The 18,308-nt window shown below is 43.0% G+C and overlaps 1 protein-coding gene across 5 annotated transcripts; it reads left to right on the top strand.

Annotated features, from left to right (window-relative positions):
- Positions 1-1,296: 1,296 nt before the first annotated feature.
- Positions 1,297-18,000, top strand: NUDT5 (nudix hydrolase 5). 5 transcript variants are annotated; one of them, XM_054070323.1, is made up of 10 exons: positions 1,305-1,435; positions 7,603-7,711; positions 11,266-11,333; positions 12,422-12,474; positions 13,154-13,261; positions 14,141-14,236; positions 15,243-15,344; positions 15,755-15,763; positions 16,468-16,521; positions 16,882-18,000. In XM_054070323.1, the coding sequence occupies exons 2-10, from the start codon at positions 7,649-7,651 to the stop codon at positions 16,989-16,991; spliced, it is 663 nt and encodes a 220-aa protein (XP_053926298.1). In that variant the 5' UTR covers positions 1,305-1,435; positions 7,603-7,648; the 3' UTR covers positions 16,992-18,000. The 5 variants fall into 5 exon arrangements, 1 of the variants encoding a protein (XP_053926298.1); XR_008450450.1 differs by adding an exon at positions 3,201-3,392 and having other exon boundaries at positions 1,297-1,435; positions 15,243-16,521; positions 16,882-17,682; XR_008450451.1 differs by adding an exon at positions 3,201-3,392 and having other exon boundaries at positions 1,308-1,441; positions 15,243-16,521; positions 16,882-17,682.
- Positions 18,001-18,308: the final 308 nt, after the last annotated feature.

Below are 18,308 nucleotides of genomic sequence, written 5' to 3' on the forward strand. Positions count from 1 at the left end.
GGAGGGACTCCTGGGACAGAAAATGACCCGAAATAAACTGTGAGAATCGTTTTGGAGTTTTAGGAAGCAAGGAGCCTTCATCAGGCCTGGGGAGCGCGAGGCAGGGATCTCCATCGGTTGTGTGCAGCGAGATACGAGCTGGGGACAGAATGTATTTCCCACTCACAGGCATGTGTATAATTTTATTCAGAAATTATCTGTATTCCATTACTTTCCAAGGACTAATTTTAATGTTATTATTCACTTCACAAATCTCTGGCTAATTGAGAGCTTTGGAGCCAGCTCTGCCTGATCTTACATTGGAGGTGGGGAAAGATCTCTTAAAAAAGATGTGATTGCAGAAGAAAACACATCTCCTCAGCACAGATCAGACTGAACACAAGAACAGGGTCTGGAAAACACTATTTGAAAGAAAACACGCTGTCAGAAGGATATTCTGTCTCACCTTCAGAAAACGTGATGTAAAAAAAAACCCATGCACTGAGGGGCACTCTGTGTGACTTTCAGAGAACACAGTTATTTAGATGAAAAATAACTCTGCTTTAGCTTAAATCACAAAGATTCCACTTTTTTGCAACAGGAACCTCATCTTGCATCGCGCCCTGAGCCCCGCCCCATTGGCTCGCCTCTCCCTGGCCCCGCCCACTAGCTAGCACCTCCCATGTCCCCGCCCCCAGCACCTCACCGAGCGCTTCCCATTGGCTCGCACCCCACTGGCCCCGTCCCCAGGACCTCCCCTGGCCCTGCCCCATTGGCTCGCGCATCTCGTGGCCCCGCCCCCGGGCGCGCACAGCCAAGGTCCCGCCCTCACTATCTCCCCCAGGGTTTCCCATTGGCTCGCCCCTCAGGTAGCTCTGCACCCATTGGCTTGCTCCTCCCAACCCCGCCCCCAGCACTGTCGCGATCTCTTCCCATTGGCTCATGTTTTCCCCAGCGCCGCTCCATTGGCTCGCGCCACTCTTGGCTCCCCGCACTGGCTCGCACCTCCCTCGACCCCGCCTCCAGCACCACCCTGGGCTCTTCCCATTGGCTCACAACTTCCTTAACCCCGCCCCATTGGCTCGCACCCCTCTGGCCTCGCCCCCAGCACCACCTCGAGCGCTCCCCATTGGTTACACCTCCCGTGACTCCTCCTCCATAGGCTAGCTCTTCCCATGGCCCCGCCCCCAGCACACCACGAGCGCTCCCCATTGGCTCGCGCATCCCTTAGCCCCACCCCATAGGTGCTCACCTACTCTGGCCCCGCCCCCACCACGTCCCAGGGTGCTCTCCATTGGCTCGCACCGCCTCTGGCCCCGCCCACACATACTCGCCCCTCCCTTAGACCCGTCCACCGGCAGCGCCTCCCTCGCCTCAGGCCGAGTCGCCGCCTCATCGCTGCTCCCGGCCTCGCCTCGCCCGTCCATCCGCCGTTCCTTTCCTCTCTCCCGGCCTCGTACGTGTGCGTGGCCCCACCGGGGGCGGGTGGGGTTTTCCAGGCGGGGGCCTTGGGAGCTGCATTGCTCTCCATGTGTTCGTGTGAGGTTTCGCTGGGCCGGCGCCGCGTCTGATCCCCAGCGGCGGTACCTTTCCTTCCAACCCAAACCATTCTATGATTCTATGATTTTCAGTTCCGTTAAATACCTTACCGGTGGCCTGAGTGAGGGGATCGAGTGCTCCCTCGATACAAGAAGTCGTCGCTGTTACAGAAAGTGGAATGTGTTTGATTTAAGATAAAGTGGAGTTAAGTTCCGTCTAAATAATTGTATTTTTAGAAGTTAGACAGAATGTTCCTCTGACAACATGGGTTTTTTTTTTCCTTCAAACAGTGTTTTCCAGACACTGTTAATCCCTTGAGATGATAATAACTTGTGAATTATAGAATCATAGAATCATGGAGTGGTTTGAGTTGGAAGGTACTTTAAAGCCCATCCAGATCCAACTCCCCTGCCATGGGCAGGGACACCTCCCACTAGATCAGGCTGCCCAAGCCCCCATCCAACCTGGCCTTGAACACCTCCAGGAATGGGGTAGCCACAACTTCCCTGGGCACGTATGCCAGTGTCTCACCACTCTCATTGTGAAGAAATTCTTCCTTATGTCTAGCCTAAATCTGCCCCTCTCCAGTTTATGTCCATTCCTTCTAGTCCTATCACTCCATGCCTTTGTAAAAAGTCCCTCCCCAGGTTTCTTATAGCCCACTTCAGGTACTGGAAGGTTGCTATAAGGTCTCCTCCGAGCCTTCTCTTCTCCAGGCTGAACAACCCTAGCTCTCTCAGCCTGTCCTCATACAGGAGGTGCTCCAGCCCTCTGATCATCCTGGACCTATTCCAGCAGCTCCATATCCAAGTATCTGTGCTGAACAGATGTATCTTCTGTAATCACCTCTGTTTGCAGCCTTTCCCTGTCTGTCCTGCTTGGGGGTATGATGTAGGGGTGCACAGGTATGATTGGGCTTGATGATCTCAAGCGTCTTTTCCAACCTAGTGGTTCTATGATTCTTTCCCTGTCTCCAATGCAAGGTCAGGCAGAGCTGGCTCCAAAGCTCCAAATTGACAAGGGATTTGAGTGTTGTGAAGTTCATAATAACATTAAAATTAGTCCTTGGAAAGTAATGGAATATGCATAGGTTTTCTGGAAAAATTAATACACATGCATGTGACTGGGAAATACACATGCAACCGGCTCTTGTCTTGCTGCAAATGATTGCTAGAAATCTCTGCCTCATGTTGCCCAGGCCTGATAAAGGGTGCTTGCTTTCTAAAACTCCAAAACAAGTCTTATAGAGTTCTATCTGCCAACATTTTCAGTATCACCCTCAGTCATTTTGCAGTTGACACTGAGTTGGGCAAGAGCGTTGATCTGCTTGAGGGTAAGGAGGGTCTACAAAGGGATCTGAACAGGCTGAATCGATGGGCTGAGACCAACAGGACGAGGTTTAACAAGGCCACGTGCCAAGTCCTGTGCCTGGGACACAACAACCTCTGTCAGTGCTACAGGCTTGGGGAAGAGTGGCTCAAAAGCCGCCTAGCAGAGAAGGACCCAGGGGTGTTGGTTGACTGCGGCTGAACGTGAGCCAGCAGTGTGCCCAGGTGACCAAGAAGGCCAACGGTATCCTGGCTTGTATTGGAAATGGTGTGGCCAGGAGGAGTAGAGAAGTGATCGTCCCCCTGTACTCGGTGCTGGTGATGCTGCACCTCAAATTATGTGTTCCCTTTTAGGCCCCTTGCTACAAGAACCACATTGAGCTGCTGGAGCATTTCCAGAGAAGGGCAGCAGAGCCGGTGAAGGGACTGGAGCACAAGTCTTATGAGGAGCGGCTGAGGGAACTGGAGCTGTTTAGCCTGGAGAAGAGAAGGCTGAGGGGAGATCTTATCACTCTCCACAGTTACCTGAAAGAAGGTTCTGGCGAGGTGGGTGCTGGTCTCTTCTCCCAAATAACAAGTTGTAGGAAGAGAGGAAACAGCCTCAAGTTGCACCAGGGGAGATACAGATTGGATATTAGGAAAGATTTCTTCACCAAAAGGCTTGTCAAGCATTGGAACAGGCTGCCCAGGAGAAGCAGTTGAGTCACCATCCCTGGAGGTGTTCAAAAAGACATGTAGATGCTGTGCTTTGGGACATGGTTTCGTGGTGGACTTGGCAGTGTTAGGTTGGACTTGATGGTCTTAGGGGTCTTTTCTAACCTAAACAATTTTGTGTCTCTTTTATGGAAATTCACATAATAATAACACGCTCTCATTAAGCCCCATAGTTCTACCATCTTCTCTGTGCCTGTGTGCCCCCTGCATGGAGGGCCAGGTTGTTTCCATCTGATACTTCTCGTAAATGCTCTGACATCAGCCCACTGAGGCTGCCTCCTCCCCACATCCTCTCACTTATCAGTTGCCTAGAAAGTTGATAACAATATGGAGATGCTGCTAACCTACTTCTGTTTATGCAGGATAGTCTTTGTTGTTGTTGTCTGTTCTGCAGAGCAAGAACCATTTTTCCATATTTTATTTGGTGCTGAGCAGGTCATCCATGCTGATAAATACCAAGATAAAAATGAAACATTTCCCTTACTTTTTCCCTCTCCCTCTGTCCCATCAAGTTCTGCTAATTAACTCGTTTTGTTTCTTGAATCATATTGCTGTGAAATGCAGGTCTTACCACTAACTGGTAAATTTAAAGTGACCTCAGAGTTTTTAATGATTGTTTATCTTCAGCACACATAGCTCAGCATACTGTCAGTTAAATGGTGTGTAAAACACTTCCAGCGTCTTGTTTTATCCATAAGAAACCCTGTATTTTGTTTTATGTTGAGCTTGCTTCAGGAAACCGTTGCTGAGCTTCCTTTAAGCCTGGTTGCTGTCAGCTGGGATGCGTAGTTTGAATAAGAGATTACCTTTTGAAAAATAATTTAGAAAAGCTAATCTGTCTGTTGTGACTTGGATAGGTTAATGTAAAGCCCGGTAGGTTGGCTGCTTTCTGCACTGATTCACGGGCCTCAGTTGGCTTAAGATTTTATCTCCTGGGAAGGATAATTTGGAAACTAGGAAGTTGGGTGTTGCCTTCAGAGAAAGCTACTCAATAAGGGAATAAACAAGGGGAATAAAGTTATAACTTTTATAGATTGTATGCCTTTTTCAGGTCTGAATTTGACCCCCACCTGAAAGAAACTGAACAGGTAGCGTGGTTTGCCCGCGGTAGCCTGTGATACTGGCCACACAAATCATCAGACAAAGAAGAAATGGACCAAAGGTTTTTTCTGTAATTTGTAGTTCAAGTGCTGTTTAGATGCTCTAAGAAGGCTGATAAATGTGCGCACTTGGACATATTGTTAAAATTGCACTGATAACTGTCACAAATTTATATTCGTGCAGTTCGTGTAATCATAAGTCAGGTTCCCAGCCTGCTTTGTGATCTGTGTTGTGTTTTTAACTCAAATCATGCAGTGCTAATTTTATGAGATGGAAGAACTTTTCTGTCTGAGGGCTGCGAGACAAGGTCTGTTCTGAAACCTGACACTAGTGTAAAGTTTAATTTTCAGTTGCGGCTAATTTTGTTTATGAACAAAAGGTGTTGCCACCATGTGACTAACCTGAGATACCAGAATTGCAGTCTTCATTTAACTAAATGGTATTTCAGCTTTCTAACAGCAGAAATTCTCACTTCTGTTGCACTGAATTTGGAAAAAAAATTACATCTTTAGCAAAACTTTTAAAATGTCACTCATGCATAGAGTTATTGCACCCACTTGTGGAGGAGATCAAAACTACAGAAGCTGAGAGAGATGAGTCTTCCACTCTCTTGTTTTCACTGATTTTAGATTTAGTGATAATTCAAAGCTGTGTACATTTTTGTTATTTGAAGTCACAAGCCACCCTTGAATCTGTCCACTGCAGAAAGGAGCAAGCTGTGTTGAAGAAAGCTTTTGCCATGAAATGAGGTTCTAGTATGTATTTGTAACTGATACAGGTAAATACTAATACAAATTAATACTAATGCAAATTAATGCAAACTGTTACTACAGCTGCCTGTGGGATTTAAGGTACAATTGTGGTAATCCATGTCTGGGAAAGATACAGTGATACTTGCAAGTTTATGTAGAAGGGTTAATATAATCAATGGAACCAGATTTCCTGTGAGGGGAGACAAGACCTATTGAGCCCAGTCAACACAGAAGTTTAACAGGGATATGGTTCACTGTCTGCTCTCTTGATATGTTTATATTGTCAGTCCAAAAGGCTTTAATTCTTTCCAGACATACGAAGTTGTGGTGGCTAGGTATGTTGGGGTTATATTTCTAAAGCTGTATACTTTGAGTATCATACAGAGCATCCTTTGCTTCCTCCGGATGACCAGGAGCCTCTTAGAACTGCTGTGCTGGGCTATGCTTGTTATGCATCTTTGTTGGAAAACTTGATCTTGTACTTTAAAGTCACAGCACGAGCCCATGGCCAGTGTCCAGCTACAGCTTTTGAATCCTGAGTCTGAAACATTGAAGAGAGTCTGAAACGTTGCTGGCTCAAGAACAAATGGGAAGCAGAGAACTGAACTAACGTGGTACAGAAATAGGAAAATAAGAAAGTGAGGTTCTGGGGCAGTTTTTCATGCGAATAGTAGTAAGGTAGATAGTAAACCTATGTGGCTTTGAGGTGGAGTCATTGCTTTGGGTAAGTATTGTAGAACATATTTTTGAAAGAACAGAATTGAGTTTAATAGGTCAGGGTTCCTTTTCAGGAGTTCTGTTACATAAAAACAATTTAAACATCTGACAACTATGACCTGCTTAAGAAAGAGCCTCCCCTGTGTAGATGCTGAGGAAATGGAATCATGTACATTAATTTTAATCCTGTGGATAAACAGAAATATCTATTTTGTGGAATTAAATGCAAATCTAAGAAAGCTGATTGTTGTTGCATGCTCTTATATGTTTCACAAATGTGCAGTAGATGTTATCACGAAAGGATAAACGTAAAGTTAAATATGAAAGTGCTAAAATTTAGTGTGGCAGAAGTGATCACTCACTTCTGGACCTGTTCGTTGCTAGAAACAGCACTGAAGCTTATTAAACCGTAGTTAAAGTCAATGGAAAGATTCCTGTTGACTTTATGAAAACTTTACAGCCATTAATGCTAAGAATGATAGAGATCTTTTAGATTATCTTGTCTCACCTGGTGTTTAAACTGATTTTCTTCTTTGCGTTGTCTTTTCGCTTACAATTCATGTGATTTTCAGAACTTCAGTGTTGCAACATAATGTCAGAGGTGAGAGATGTGCTTCTTTGGAACAAGAATTTCAGTGTTGAAATATCTCCACAGTAAGACAGGCAACTAATACTGACTCTCTAATGCTGTTTGCTGTTTGCTGCCCAGTGTGCCTTTCAGCTAGAAATGGATTGAGAGAGTGAGTGGGCAATCATGTACTCTTAGGGAGCATTAAGGTGGAGGCTGAGGCATTGAGCTGCAGGTGCGGAGTCTTGCTTTGGGCTGCATTCAATTGCCTCTTGTGCAGTGTTAGCCACATCATTCCCAGTAAGTGAGAGTGACATGCTTTGGTCACTCTAAATCCACGTGCCACCTAGACTTGCAACACAGGGGTGACTTTTTGACCTTGTTTTTGGGGAGAAGGTTTGAGTCATTTGTGTGTTTGTGATATTTGTATGGTGGAGGTAGTTTCTAGTTCTGATTCTTTCTCCATAGCAGACAATTTTTGCCACTGAAGTCCTCTTAATATAACGTTTTATTCCATTTTCACGGTGGAGTGCTTGGTCCCATTGTGGTAATGCTGTGTTGACAGAGCACTTCACCCAGATCAGAACAGAACAGTTTGAAATGGATCAATTTTGTCTCTACATGCCCCTGGCCTTTGAATAGTTAAGGATAGTATCTTCAGCCAGCATAGCTACTCCGCAACTGTTAGGACTACTACAACTATGTGAGTCAGGGATTTGACCCAGACTTCCGCTTCTCTTTTGAATTATTTGGCTCTGAAACCATCAGGTGCAGCTGAAAATGTGCATTGCACTTGGCATCACATGTCCCTAACTTTCTCCGGCAACTTTTATTTGTTAATTTAGAATGCAGAAATGAACCTTTTAACTTTACTCTGAAAGCAAATATTGACTTTGTTTCATAGTAATCTGGACTTTGCACAGGAGGGGAAAAGCCTGACATTCCTGAAAATGGCAGCTGAGACATCCACAGACGTTCCAAAACCTGCTAGACAATCCGTCCTTAAAGAAGAGGTATAACATGGGTTTGACATATGTTTTATGTTAAGTAACAGTTATTTGAGACTGATCAGAATGTTTGTGAGTGCAGAGTAGGAAGTGCTATTAATGATGTTTGTAAAATCTGTTCAATAGGCAAAATACTTCTTCTTGATGGTCAGAGAGTTTTAAAAAGTTGGCTTTTCTCTTTCTTCAAGTAATCACACTTCAAGTTATCAATGGCGAGAGAGAAATCTACAGTGTTGTGTTATTTTAAGATGCTTCTTTGAGGGATTTTGCAGCTGTTTCTTGTCTTGTCTGTTCAGGCTGTTTCCAATGTTCAGAAATAGTGCTGATACATCTGAGAGACTATGGAAATGGGGGGTCATGGAACAGCTTTGCTTCTGTTCTTTTAGGATGAACCACTAAAAATTGCCTTAACATTTAGGATTGTACCTTCTTTGATGCTTTCTGAAAGGGTTTGGATTCAGATAATTGCTGTTCTAAAGACATTAGTAAGGAGGTAGTAAGATTTTTTTTTTTTTTTTTTCAAAAATGTTGTGTTTGCATCATCACAGAATCTGAAAATATCAGGACCTGAGGAAGGAATTTGGAGGTGCTTCTGGGAGCATTTTCACTGTAATTTAAACTGCCGATAGTTGTTCTTGTTCTAAGTGAGTTCATAAAAGTTGTGTTAAAGACAGGTTTGGTAGCGGTGTCATGCTGCTGTTCTAACACAAATGTAATTTCTTTTATCTGACATTCCTTCTTTGGAATGAACACAGTGCTGTAATTTCTTTAATTTTCAAGTTACAAAACTTTTTCCGGAAAGAAGAGACTCATGTTGTTGGGATATATTTGTGGCTTTTCCCCTTGGGTGGTGTTCTAATACGAATATTTCTCAAGTATAAAGGGTTTTGGTTTTGTAAGCTTTTTGATTTTCTATTAAGACCTGTGGTTTTGCATGTAAAATTTTCATTTTATCCTTTACACACACACACACACACACACCCCGCATGGTGCCTCTTATTTCTTCTCTTCTGGAATATTGTGTTCTTTGGTGATACTGGAAGCTTGGAATTAGATCTTACATATTTTAAGCTATTTGGCTTTTTCAGTAATTTTGTGGGATTAATACAGGAGAGTGTTTACTACCAGTGGCTCTTATGTTAAAAGTGGTTCTGTAACTTCAGTAACTGTATTTTCTGATGTTGGGGTATCTTCTTTCACGAGAGTAGTGGTTGATCTTATTTCCTTCTTCCTATTTCTGGAAACCCACAGTCAGGCTGCTGTAAGCAAAAGCTGATGTTATTTGCCTATCAAAGAAATAAAGCAATAAAAATAACTCATTCTAAAATGTGAGAAGTGGAATGCATCCTGCAAAGTGTCCTTAGGTGCTAATCAGGGGATTTGGCAAAGCAGAAGTTATACTTCTGCACCACCTTTCACAGGTTTTAGTTGTGCACCTGATGAGGCAGATGACAATAAAATTCTCTTTTTCCTCTGGGGAAAGCTGGCAACTTTCATTTTTCTCACCCTGTAGGGTGCTAGCAGCAAGGGTTTCCCCTGACTTCATAGGATTGTGGAACACTTCTGCTCTGAATATTTATGCTACATGTCCTATTGTACTTTTAAGTTATTGCTCCATGACAGTAGAGGCCAGACGCTCTGCTTAAGAATACCCAATTAAAACCAAGAGACTTTATTTGACATAAAGTCACATAAAACCTAGGTATTTTCCCTTCTTTTTTCTTTTAGGAGTTAGGGTAGGTATAATTTCTTACAAATTAGAGATTTTCTTTTTCCTCTGAGATTCCTTGGGAAAGTGACATGATTCTGATTTCAGCCGTTTTCCCCTTTCTCAGCAACAGCGGTAATGATCTGCCAGTTTTGCTGCAGTGATCTGCTGAATGCTGCAGCAGTGTGGGACTCTGATCAATAATTCAGTCCTTTCTGTTCTCTGTAACGCTTTAAAAATTCATTATCACAAAATATTTGGCTGTGTTTACTTAACCAATGTATGTATATACCTCTCCTTGGACAACCAGTGGAATGTGATTCCATCTATTTCTGTTTTGGATCTTCCTGTACTCTAGTTCTGCAGTGATTTAGGAATAGATGTGAAGTGATTTAAAATATACCTGATGCTTTCAAACTGAATTACTTCTTGTACCTGTAATTAGCGTAATGTACTTCATCATCTCCATTCCTGCTGGTTTTGTGACTGCAGAGCCATTAGAAAGCTCTTTTGAGAATGCATAGCTCTCCTTTTCCAATTCCTGCTATGTGGAAATATTATACTTTCCAAAATAAATGCCAAAACTCCTACATGTAAAGTATGTGTAGCTGCATTTACAGCCTTAGGAGTGCTATTGTAATTTCAATTGCCTATCAAACTAATTGTTCTGAGGAACACATTTCAGGGTTATGTGAGTTCATCCGGCTCAATTATAATTTACTGGGTGCCTGAATCACTTCCGATTTGCCTTCTGCCTCCAGCTGATGCTGTATGTTACTTCTGTTTTCCAGTTATAGCTTCATCCTATGCTACCTTTCATGCCTCTGTATTCTTATTTAGTTGGTAAATCTCTCAAGTTTAAGTTCAAGATCTACACAGGCCCTATTTGCTCCAGTGTGATTCTTGTCCCACACTGGAGGATTGCAGCGTGCCAGCCACATGAATGGCCTTTCAGACTTCATCTTTTGCTACAACTTAATGTGTTCTGGGTATTTTTTTTCCCCAGATTCTCTTTTCCCCTTGTTTATGCTTTTCCGTTGCTGCCAGCAGCATGTCTCATTAGACAATAGAAAGTGATTTGTTCCTCTTACTGATTACTTCTGATTTTTGTGGTCAGATCTACAGCCAACTCGATACAAAACTGTGGAGACAAGCTTCTTGTCTGCTAAAAATACAAGTTATATTAAAAGAACTAAACTGCTGGACTAATACCTAGGGATGAGGAAACATCACAGGGCAAATAAACTCCTTTAGCTCAGAAAAGACAGTTTGTAATAATGTTAATGCGAAGCACTCACTCATCAGCTCTTAGAAATCTGAAAAGGGCAGGCATGTATCGCTGCTCACAGATGCAGAAAATAGTGGTTACACAAGTCCACAGTCGGCAATCGTGCAAGAAAAGTTTCAAAATGTTTTGGTTTTCAGTCTTGCACGTTTAGCTATTGGGCTGTGCTCTCTGGTAAGAAGGCACTCATAGTCACGAGCAGAACTAAAGTCTGCAGAACAGTGACCCTTTTTCAGCTGAAAAGTGACTTTTGCGAAGTCTTTAAAAATGTTCAGGACTTTCCAGTACTTAAAATCTCACTGAATTAATTGAGACATAGTTATGAAAGTCACATCAAGAGAAGTTACTGGGCTTTTTTTTCTATTCCTGTTGAAAATCTTAGAGTAAATTGTTTGGGTTTTTTTCCGTGTTAGCTACAGGAATGTTTTTGCGTGTCCATGCATGTATTCTGATGCTGAGAGTTTAACTTCAAGAGTCCAAAAATACTTGGGGTGTTTCTCCCCTTACCCTTCAGATTTCTTTGGGATTATTCTTACAAGGTATTTAACAAAGAATTCTTTATTCTAGGTAATTGTAGAAAGAAAATGGTTGAAGCTTGAAGAAACAACTTACACTGATCCCTTTGGTAAAACCAGGTAATTTTCTCTCTAACATTTCAGATTTCTATAATGTTCTCAACTATACGGAATAGCCCCAGGCTAGAGAATATCAGTGTTATGAACCTATCATTCAACACAAGATGAGATCTGTTCATTGTGCAATTCCTTTATAGCTCGTACTGTTCAGAGAAAAAAAATCTGACTCTAAGCAGAAATGCTGGCATGTGGGATCGAATTGGGCTCCTCAGTCCTCTTGGGCATATTGGAGCCTCATTTACTTTGCGTTTCCAGTTTCCTGTAAAGCTGTTCTGCAGAAGCAATTCTGGCTGTGCAGCTAGAGTGTGATGGACAGAGAGTCCATCCCATGGCTTTTCTGGTTCTTCATTAAAGGCTCCCTTTTCCCTGCTGATGGTGCTGGATCCTGCATACCATTGACAAATTACTGTCCTCTTGTATGTTATCATGCCGGTCCAATTCTTCTGGATGCTTTAGTTTTCGTACAATTATGTGTAACGACACTGCTTTACTTCCCTCCCCTTAAGATATTAGGTTCTGTACTGATTGCCTTCTCCAATGCATCCCAATTAATCAGCAAAGTATCCCTTAAAAAAAATAGCAAAGATTGGAGCTTTTTTGAAAGGATTTTTATTGCTCTTGGATATTTGGGGTTTATTCATCCCATCACTTACTTTGAGAAAGCAACTTCAGTCTTTCTTGCCTCTGTGCTCGTGTGCTCAAGCAACTGAGCCGAGTTCCCAGTAACTCCCACCATAAACCTTATGCAAAAGCAAGATAAAAGACAGAATGCATATGGTCTTGTTACAGAACTGTCTTTCAAAATCTTATATGTTTAATGTATAAATTGCTTTATTTTGAACTTTTCCAGGTCACTTTTGTAAGACCTGTCTGTTCATTTATGTCTTTCTGTCCCTCCTTTAAGAGTCAGAACGGAATTCCGCTATGGACATTTTACCTTGCCAGTACCTGACAGGGCTTGCCTGCAGCCAGCTGTGGTTTTATGGGGCCTTGCTGTGTGGTGGTGTATTTTGCTTTTAAGTAGCAAGGGTAAAATTGATATTGTTCCTTTTAATGTATTCATTTGTTCATTTCTCTGTGTTACACAGAACTTGGGAAACTGTAAAGCGTACTGGCAACAAAAAGGGTGTTTCAGCTGATGGTAAGACACATAGTGACTTTTTGTCCATTTTTTCCTGTGAAAGTTCTTAGAGTAAATTGGCAGTGCAGAATTAGAGATACCCCTTTCTGAAGGAATGAGGATGCGGAACAAGCAGTTTAGCAGAGCCTGCTATACCCCTGAGCTATTGAAATGCTATCTTAAGTGCTGAAGAACCAGAACCTTCCTAGTAGGAATGTTTTCCCAAGATCATTGTATTCACTTTAGAACAATGGAGCAAGTTAAAAGACAGGATGGATGCCCTAATACAGAGTAGTTCACAGACTGATGAGTTGAGTCTGCCTTTAGGGGCTAGGGATAAAGTTCTTTCTGGGCAAAAAAGGGTCACGATCTAGCCATGAAGTTGACTGTAGGAGGAGGTTCTATACAACGGCTTCCAAATGGTCTCTGCAGGAAGGAGAGCCCTTCCCTAGATATCAGGGGATCTTGCTTGCTATGCACGCTTCGTGTTTGCTTGGGTACTTTGAAGATCGCGTTTGGGGCTTTTAGCTCTCACCATGCATGATACAAGGAGCTTAAATTCGTCATTCAAGATTCTGGAGCAGGCATTTAGACATTCAGTGCTCAGAGTAACAATGCTTCGGTTCCTTTCCAGATCTAAATACACACTTTCTGCTATACTCACCTTATGTGTATTTGTGTCTTCCATTGCTATTTGTAGGTGTGGCGGTGATAGCAGTACTACAGAGAACTCTCCACTATGACTGCATTGTCCTAGTGAAACAGTTCAGGCCCCCAATTAACGGCTATTGCTTGGAATTTCCAGCAGGTAAGTGGCTGAAACATGAAGACAAGTCACATAAAGCTGGCAGTTAAGTGTGCGTAGATATGCTTGGAGTATCAGTCTTAATAAAGTAGCTCTATCCAGAAGATCACGGTGAGCTTTGTAGCTCAGTGTGCTATTCAAAAATAGGAATATTTCATCATGAAGAATACAAAATAAACATAACTCATTTTACAATCATGGAAGCATTTGGTTGGAAAAGACCTCTAGGTCCAACCATACCTGTACACTACTAAACCAGATCCCTGAGCACCTCATCTACCCGTCATTTAAAACCCTCCAGGGATGGTGACTCAACCACTTCTCTGGGCAGCCTGTTCCAGTGCCTAATAACCCTTTCAGTGAAGAAATTGTCCCTAATATCTAATCTGAACTTCCCCTGGCTCAGCTTGAGGCCATTTCCTCTCATCCTATCCCTTGTAATTTGTGAGGAGTAACACCTACCTCACTACAACCCCATTTCAGGCAGTTGTAGAGAGCGATAAGGTCTCCTCTAGGCCTCCTTTTCTCTAGATTAAAGAAGATCGGAGGCATTTTGCACAGTAGCCTGTGAGTAGAATAATGCATTTCCCTCCACTCCTCATTTCTGTAAAAGCTGAAGCATTAGCTTCTTTCCCTGCTGAGAACATTAATGCCACGTCTTGGGAAGGTAGCATGCTTCTGTCGATAATCACTTGAAGATGTGGGCAGCAGCATGAGGAATCCTGGAACTGGAATCCTTCTTAATGTCTCAGGTTATCCCGCTGTAAAATGAGGGTAGTGACAATGTTTCTCGTCACTTGTGACGCTGGATTAGATCTCAGGATGGGTATTGCAGTGAAGTGCTAACTTGTCAATTATTCTTGTGTCTTATTTGTCTCACAGGCCTCATTGAGGAAAATGAGACTGCAGAAAGTGCTGCATTGCGAGAGCTGGAGGAAGAAACTGGGTACAAGGGCGAAGTCATTGAATGTACTCCAGGTCTTTGCTTTTTTTTTATTTTTACGAAGCTAATTCTGCCTGCGGTGGGTACTCTGTCTAAAATGCTGTACACCAAATCAAAACTCTACGCAGATAAGCAGAGAGCAGTATCCCATGGCTGCACCAGTGACTCTTTGGTCCTTTATGAGCCAGTGGCTGAACTCCTGTTAACACAAAGGACTAAAGTAACAGTTTGATGTCTGTAGGGGAGAACTTTGCTGCTAAGATCCTTTACACGAAACCTAATTGTTCAAGCTGTGATTTGGCATTTTAATATAAAGGTCTAAATTGCTGGACTTAATGTGAACAACATAGAATTGTTTGGGTTGGAAGGGACCTTAAAGATCATCCAGTTCCAACCCCCAACATCTGTAGGTAGAAACAATAGGTTGACGATGGAGTCTGAGAGGAGGTCACCTCATGTCAGCTGTGGGGAGGTGCCAGCGCTCAGGTTCTCCAACGGGAAAGAAGGAAGGAGAGAATAATTGCAGTAAATCCAGAGGTGCTTTGGAATGTGCTTGTTGCCAATCCAATGCTTCCTACATTAAGCAAAACAGAGACACAACAAGGATTATAAATAAAACTTCAGAAGGCAGGTGGAAAGGTGAGGGAATTTACATATGCTTTCAAGTAAATTTCCTTGCAGTTGAGGCTTGGCTCTTAGTTCTCGGGTTCAGCTGCTGGGCACCAAGACAGGAATGGCAAAATTAAGACTCCAATAGGCTGAGGAAGTCAGTAATGGAAATCTTCAGTCTGTAGAATGGAAAGCAAACTTGGCTGCTGAGAACAAGTCTTACAAGGAATCTATAAAAGAGCTGTAAGTTACAAAAATGTTACCTTTAGAAACATGTGAACCAGGTTTTTCACAACTCTTCCAGCATGTATGTATGCCAAACATATGTTCTCCTTTTGTATAAGATACAATTCTGTGAAAGCTTTCATTAAAACGGCTGTGAGCCTGACTTCTGCTTCCGAAAAATTAACTGCTGTCTGTGCTTGTTGGCAGCACTCTGCTTGGACCCAGGTTTGTCCAACAGCACAACACACATTGTGAGCGTCACCATTAACGGAGATGAGGCTGCGAATACAAGACCTAAGCAAAAACTTGGTGAGTTTTGTACCCTTTTGTCTGAAAACTCTGCAAAGGTAACGAAACAGTGGCTGTAAGAGGGCTGCCCCTACCACTGCATCTCTTCTGTCCCAGCCGATTTAGATGTTGAACATCCTTCAAATTATATCCTGCAGCTTGGACAAGCAGAGCCATGGTGCTCTGCTAACTTCACTGGGGAGGCCGGGATGTTGGATGTCAGGTGCTGGCACACCGGAATGAGAAATTTAGGTACCAAACTTCAGCGGGGGCCATAAGCACTTGTGAACCTAGATATTCCTCTGAATTTTGGCTTGACTCTGGAAGTAACTACAGTTCGCTTGTGATCGGTCAGCTGTCAAAATGCTTTTCAGTTGTAAACTCAAGTGTATTGCAAAATCCTTAACTTGCTACTTTTTTTTTTCTTGCAGATGATGGAGGTACGTTACACAGCTGTGCTCACAGTGACAGTAAAGCCATGTGTGATCTTTGTAGGACAGGTTTGACTTAGAAAATGTCAGTTAAAACAGTTTTTTATTTGGGTTTGGTTGATCTCCTGCCTGTAATCAAACATGCATGAAACTGGCTTTGGCCTAGACATGAAGGCTCCTGTGGGGCATTGTCACATCAATTATCGTCTAGTATTTCACCAGTATCTCAGGAAATACAGATTACTGAATCCACAGCAGCTGTAGATCAAGCCCCAGTGACAATTAATTTGGAGAGACAGGGGAGGTGTAAGTCAACACAAAGTCATTGAGAACAAACCCTTTGTGCTGTTTTGGTCTTCAAATGCATCCACAATCCATGACTGTGCCAGTACAAGCCAAACAAATGTCAACTTCAACAGTGTATTTTCGATTCTCCGATGGTAGAAGGTCTCCTCGGAGTAGTGTCAGCTACGCTGTTTTTCCCAGCTCTATCCCAGTTTTTCTGCCAAACCTGTTTTTTCATTATCGCAGTCACTGCCTTCCCCCTTTTAATCGGCCTTTTAGTGATACATGAAGGCTCACAGCTTTTGATCGGTGATGAGCATTCAGGCAGTTTGTTTCCCCTTCCAAGCCATGAGAAACAAGACACTGAAATAGCTTTCCTCTCCTGTTCACTAAATTAAAGGTCCATAAATTTTTTTCTTCTCTCCTAGAATTTGTGGAAGTTATTTCAGTTCCAAAGGACGACCTACTGCAGAGAATCAACGGTAAGAGCTTTCTGACACATTCAGTTCACTAACGTGAGCTTCAGGAAACTCGTAGCTTCTCCCCTCACAGCTCCTCGTAGCATTTCCCATCCTAGAGTACCGTGTCCTAAACAAAAAGCTGTGAGAGACTGGGCCAGGTACCCGAGTCAGTCAGAGCATTAGGGGTTTGCATTGAGAATTCATGTCTGGAATGCTGTACATCTCCATTTTAGTAAAGGACTTGGCAACCTGATGCAGTGGAAGGTGTCCCTGCCTCTGGCACGGGGCTTGGAACTGGATGATCTTTAAGGTCCCTTTCTGTGATTTACATAGAGAAGTTTAACAGCATCTCATACTTTGGGGTTTGGGGTTTTTTTGCAGATCTCATTGCAGAAGAACATATTGCAGTGGATGCCAGGGTTTACACTTACGCACTGGCCCTGAAGCGTGCAGCAGAAAAACCAGTCCAGGTTCCTTTTATGAAGTTGTAAAACTAGACGGTGAGAAATGTAGGTGAAAACTACCCAATTCAGATGGCTTAGAAGTATAACTCTTCTTGTGATAAAGGTCCTTTGCTTTACTAGTAGAGCAACAAAACTATTTGTAAGAATGATTCTGATAATTTTATCTAGGATTATGGAACTGACCAAAAGTATTTCTGCTGACTGCTCAATCACACCCTGACAGAATAATCATAATAAAAATGCTGTCTAATTTTCAGAATGGTTCGTTTCTCACTATGTGCATCAGCGCACTTGCATTTCAGTATAAGGAAGATCTCCAGTAGCTGTAGTTGGTGTTGTGACACCACCTGTGCAAAACAAGACAGCAGAAGAGCGCCCTTTGTCCACAAGCAGCATCGCTTCAACAGCTACAGGTGATCTGCTGCAACAGGGATACTGCGCTTCAAATTGCAGTTTCAGGAACTTCCTTTTAGGATTTAGACCTGAAGATGTTGCTCCCTTCTCCCAGCCCTAAGCAAGCTATCCGGAAAGAGAAAACTGGGTTGTTTGGTCTAAGAAAACGTAGATTCTGATAACGATTATCCCCTGGTGCAAACCAGAACAGGGGGATTCTGTTTAAGGTATGGGCTGGCTTACGTGCCCTGAGATGGCCCAGCCTGCAGTGTTCCTTCTCCTTAGGACACATCCTTGTACCCAGGTGGCACTTTCCTTCAGTGAAGACCTGCCAGAGCAGTCTGCAGTGGCTCTGTGCACATTGTACTGCTGCTGATTGTGAACAACCACCACTGCTGAGCGGTCCAGATCTGAGAGCTGCAATAAACGTATGCTAAGATCAAAGTCTTGCCACGTAATAAATTTAGATGAAGACATGTAAGAGGATGACGTCCCTAGCTGAGAGATGAAGCAGAAAACTCACTTACCATCACAAACAACACAAAGCTACTTTGAAGTTAAGCATGAGAAAAGACAGAAAGAGATCAAAATGTGAAATCAAAAGGGTATATCATTGTTTACAGCTGAGCAGAAACGCTTGATTTTAAGGGGAGGAATCTTGACATCTGTTTTTTAATTAAGGCATGGCTGCCCCCTCCCTGGAGGTGTTCAGGGCCAGGGTGGATGAGGCTTTGAGCAAACTGATGCAGTGGGAGGTGTCCTTGTCCCTGGTAGGGCGCTGGAACTGGATGAGCTTTAAGTTCTCTTCCAACAAAACCACTCTGATGCTATTTTAAAAGACAACAGCTAAAGACAAAAAGGAGTCTTCCAGCCCAACCTCACTAACACAGCATGTTAGAAATTACCACAAACAGCGTATCAATTACACCTTGCATAGATAAGACACAGGAG

This window comes from Cuculus canorus, chromosome 1, assembly GCF_017976375.1.
Source record: "Cuculus canorus isolate bCucCan1 chromosome 1, bCucCan1.pri, whole genome shotgun sequence".
In the NCBI taxonomy this organism is placed as follows: domain Eukaryota; kingdom Metazoa; phylum Chordata; class Aves; order Cuculiformes; family Cuculidae; genus Cuculus; species Cuculus canorus.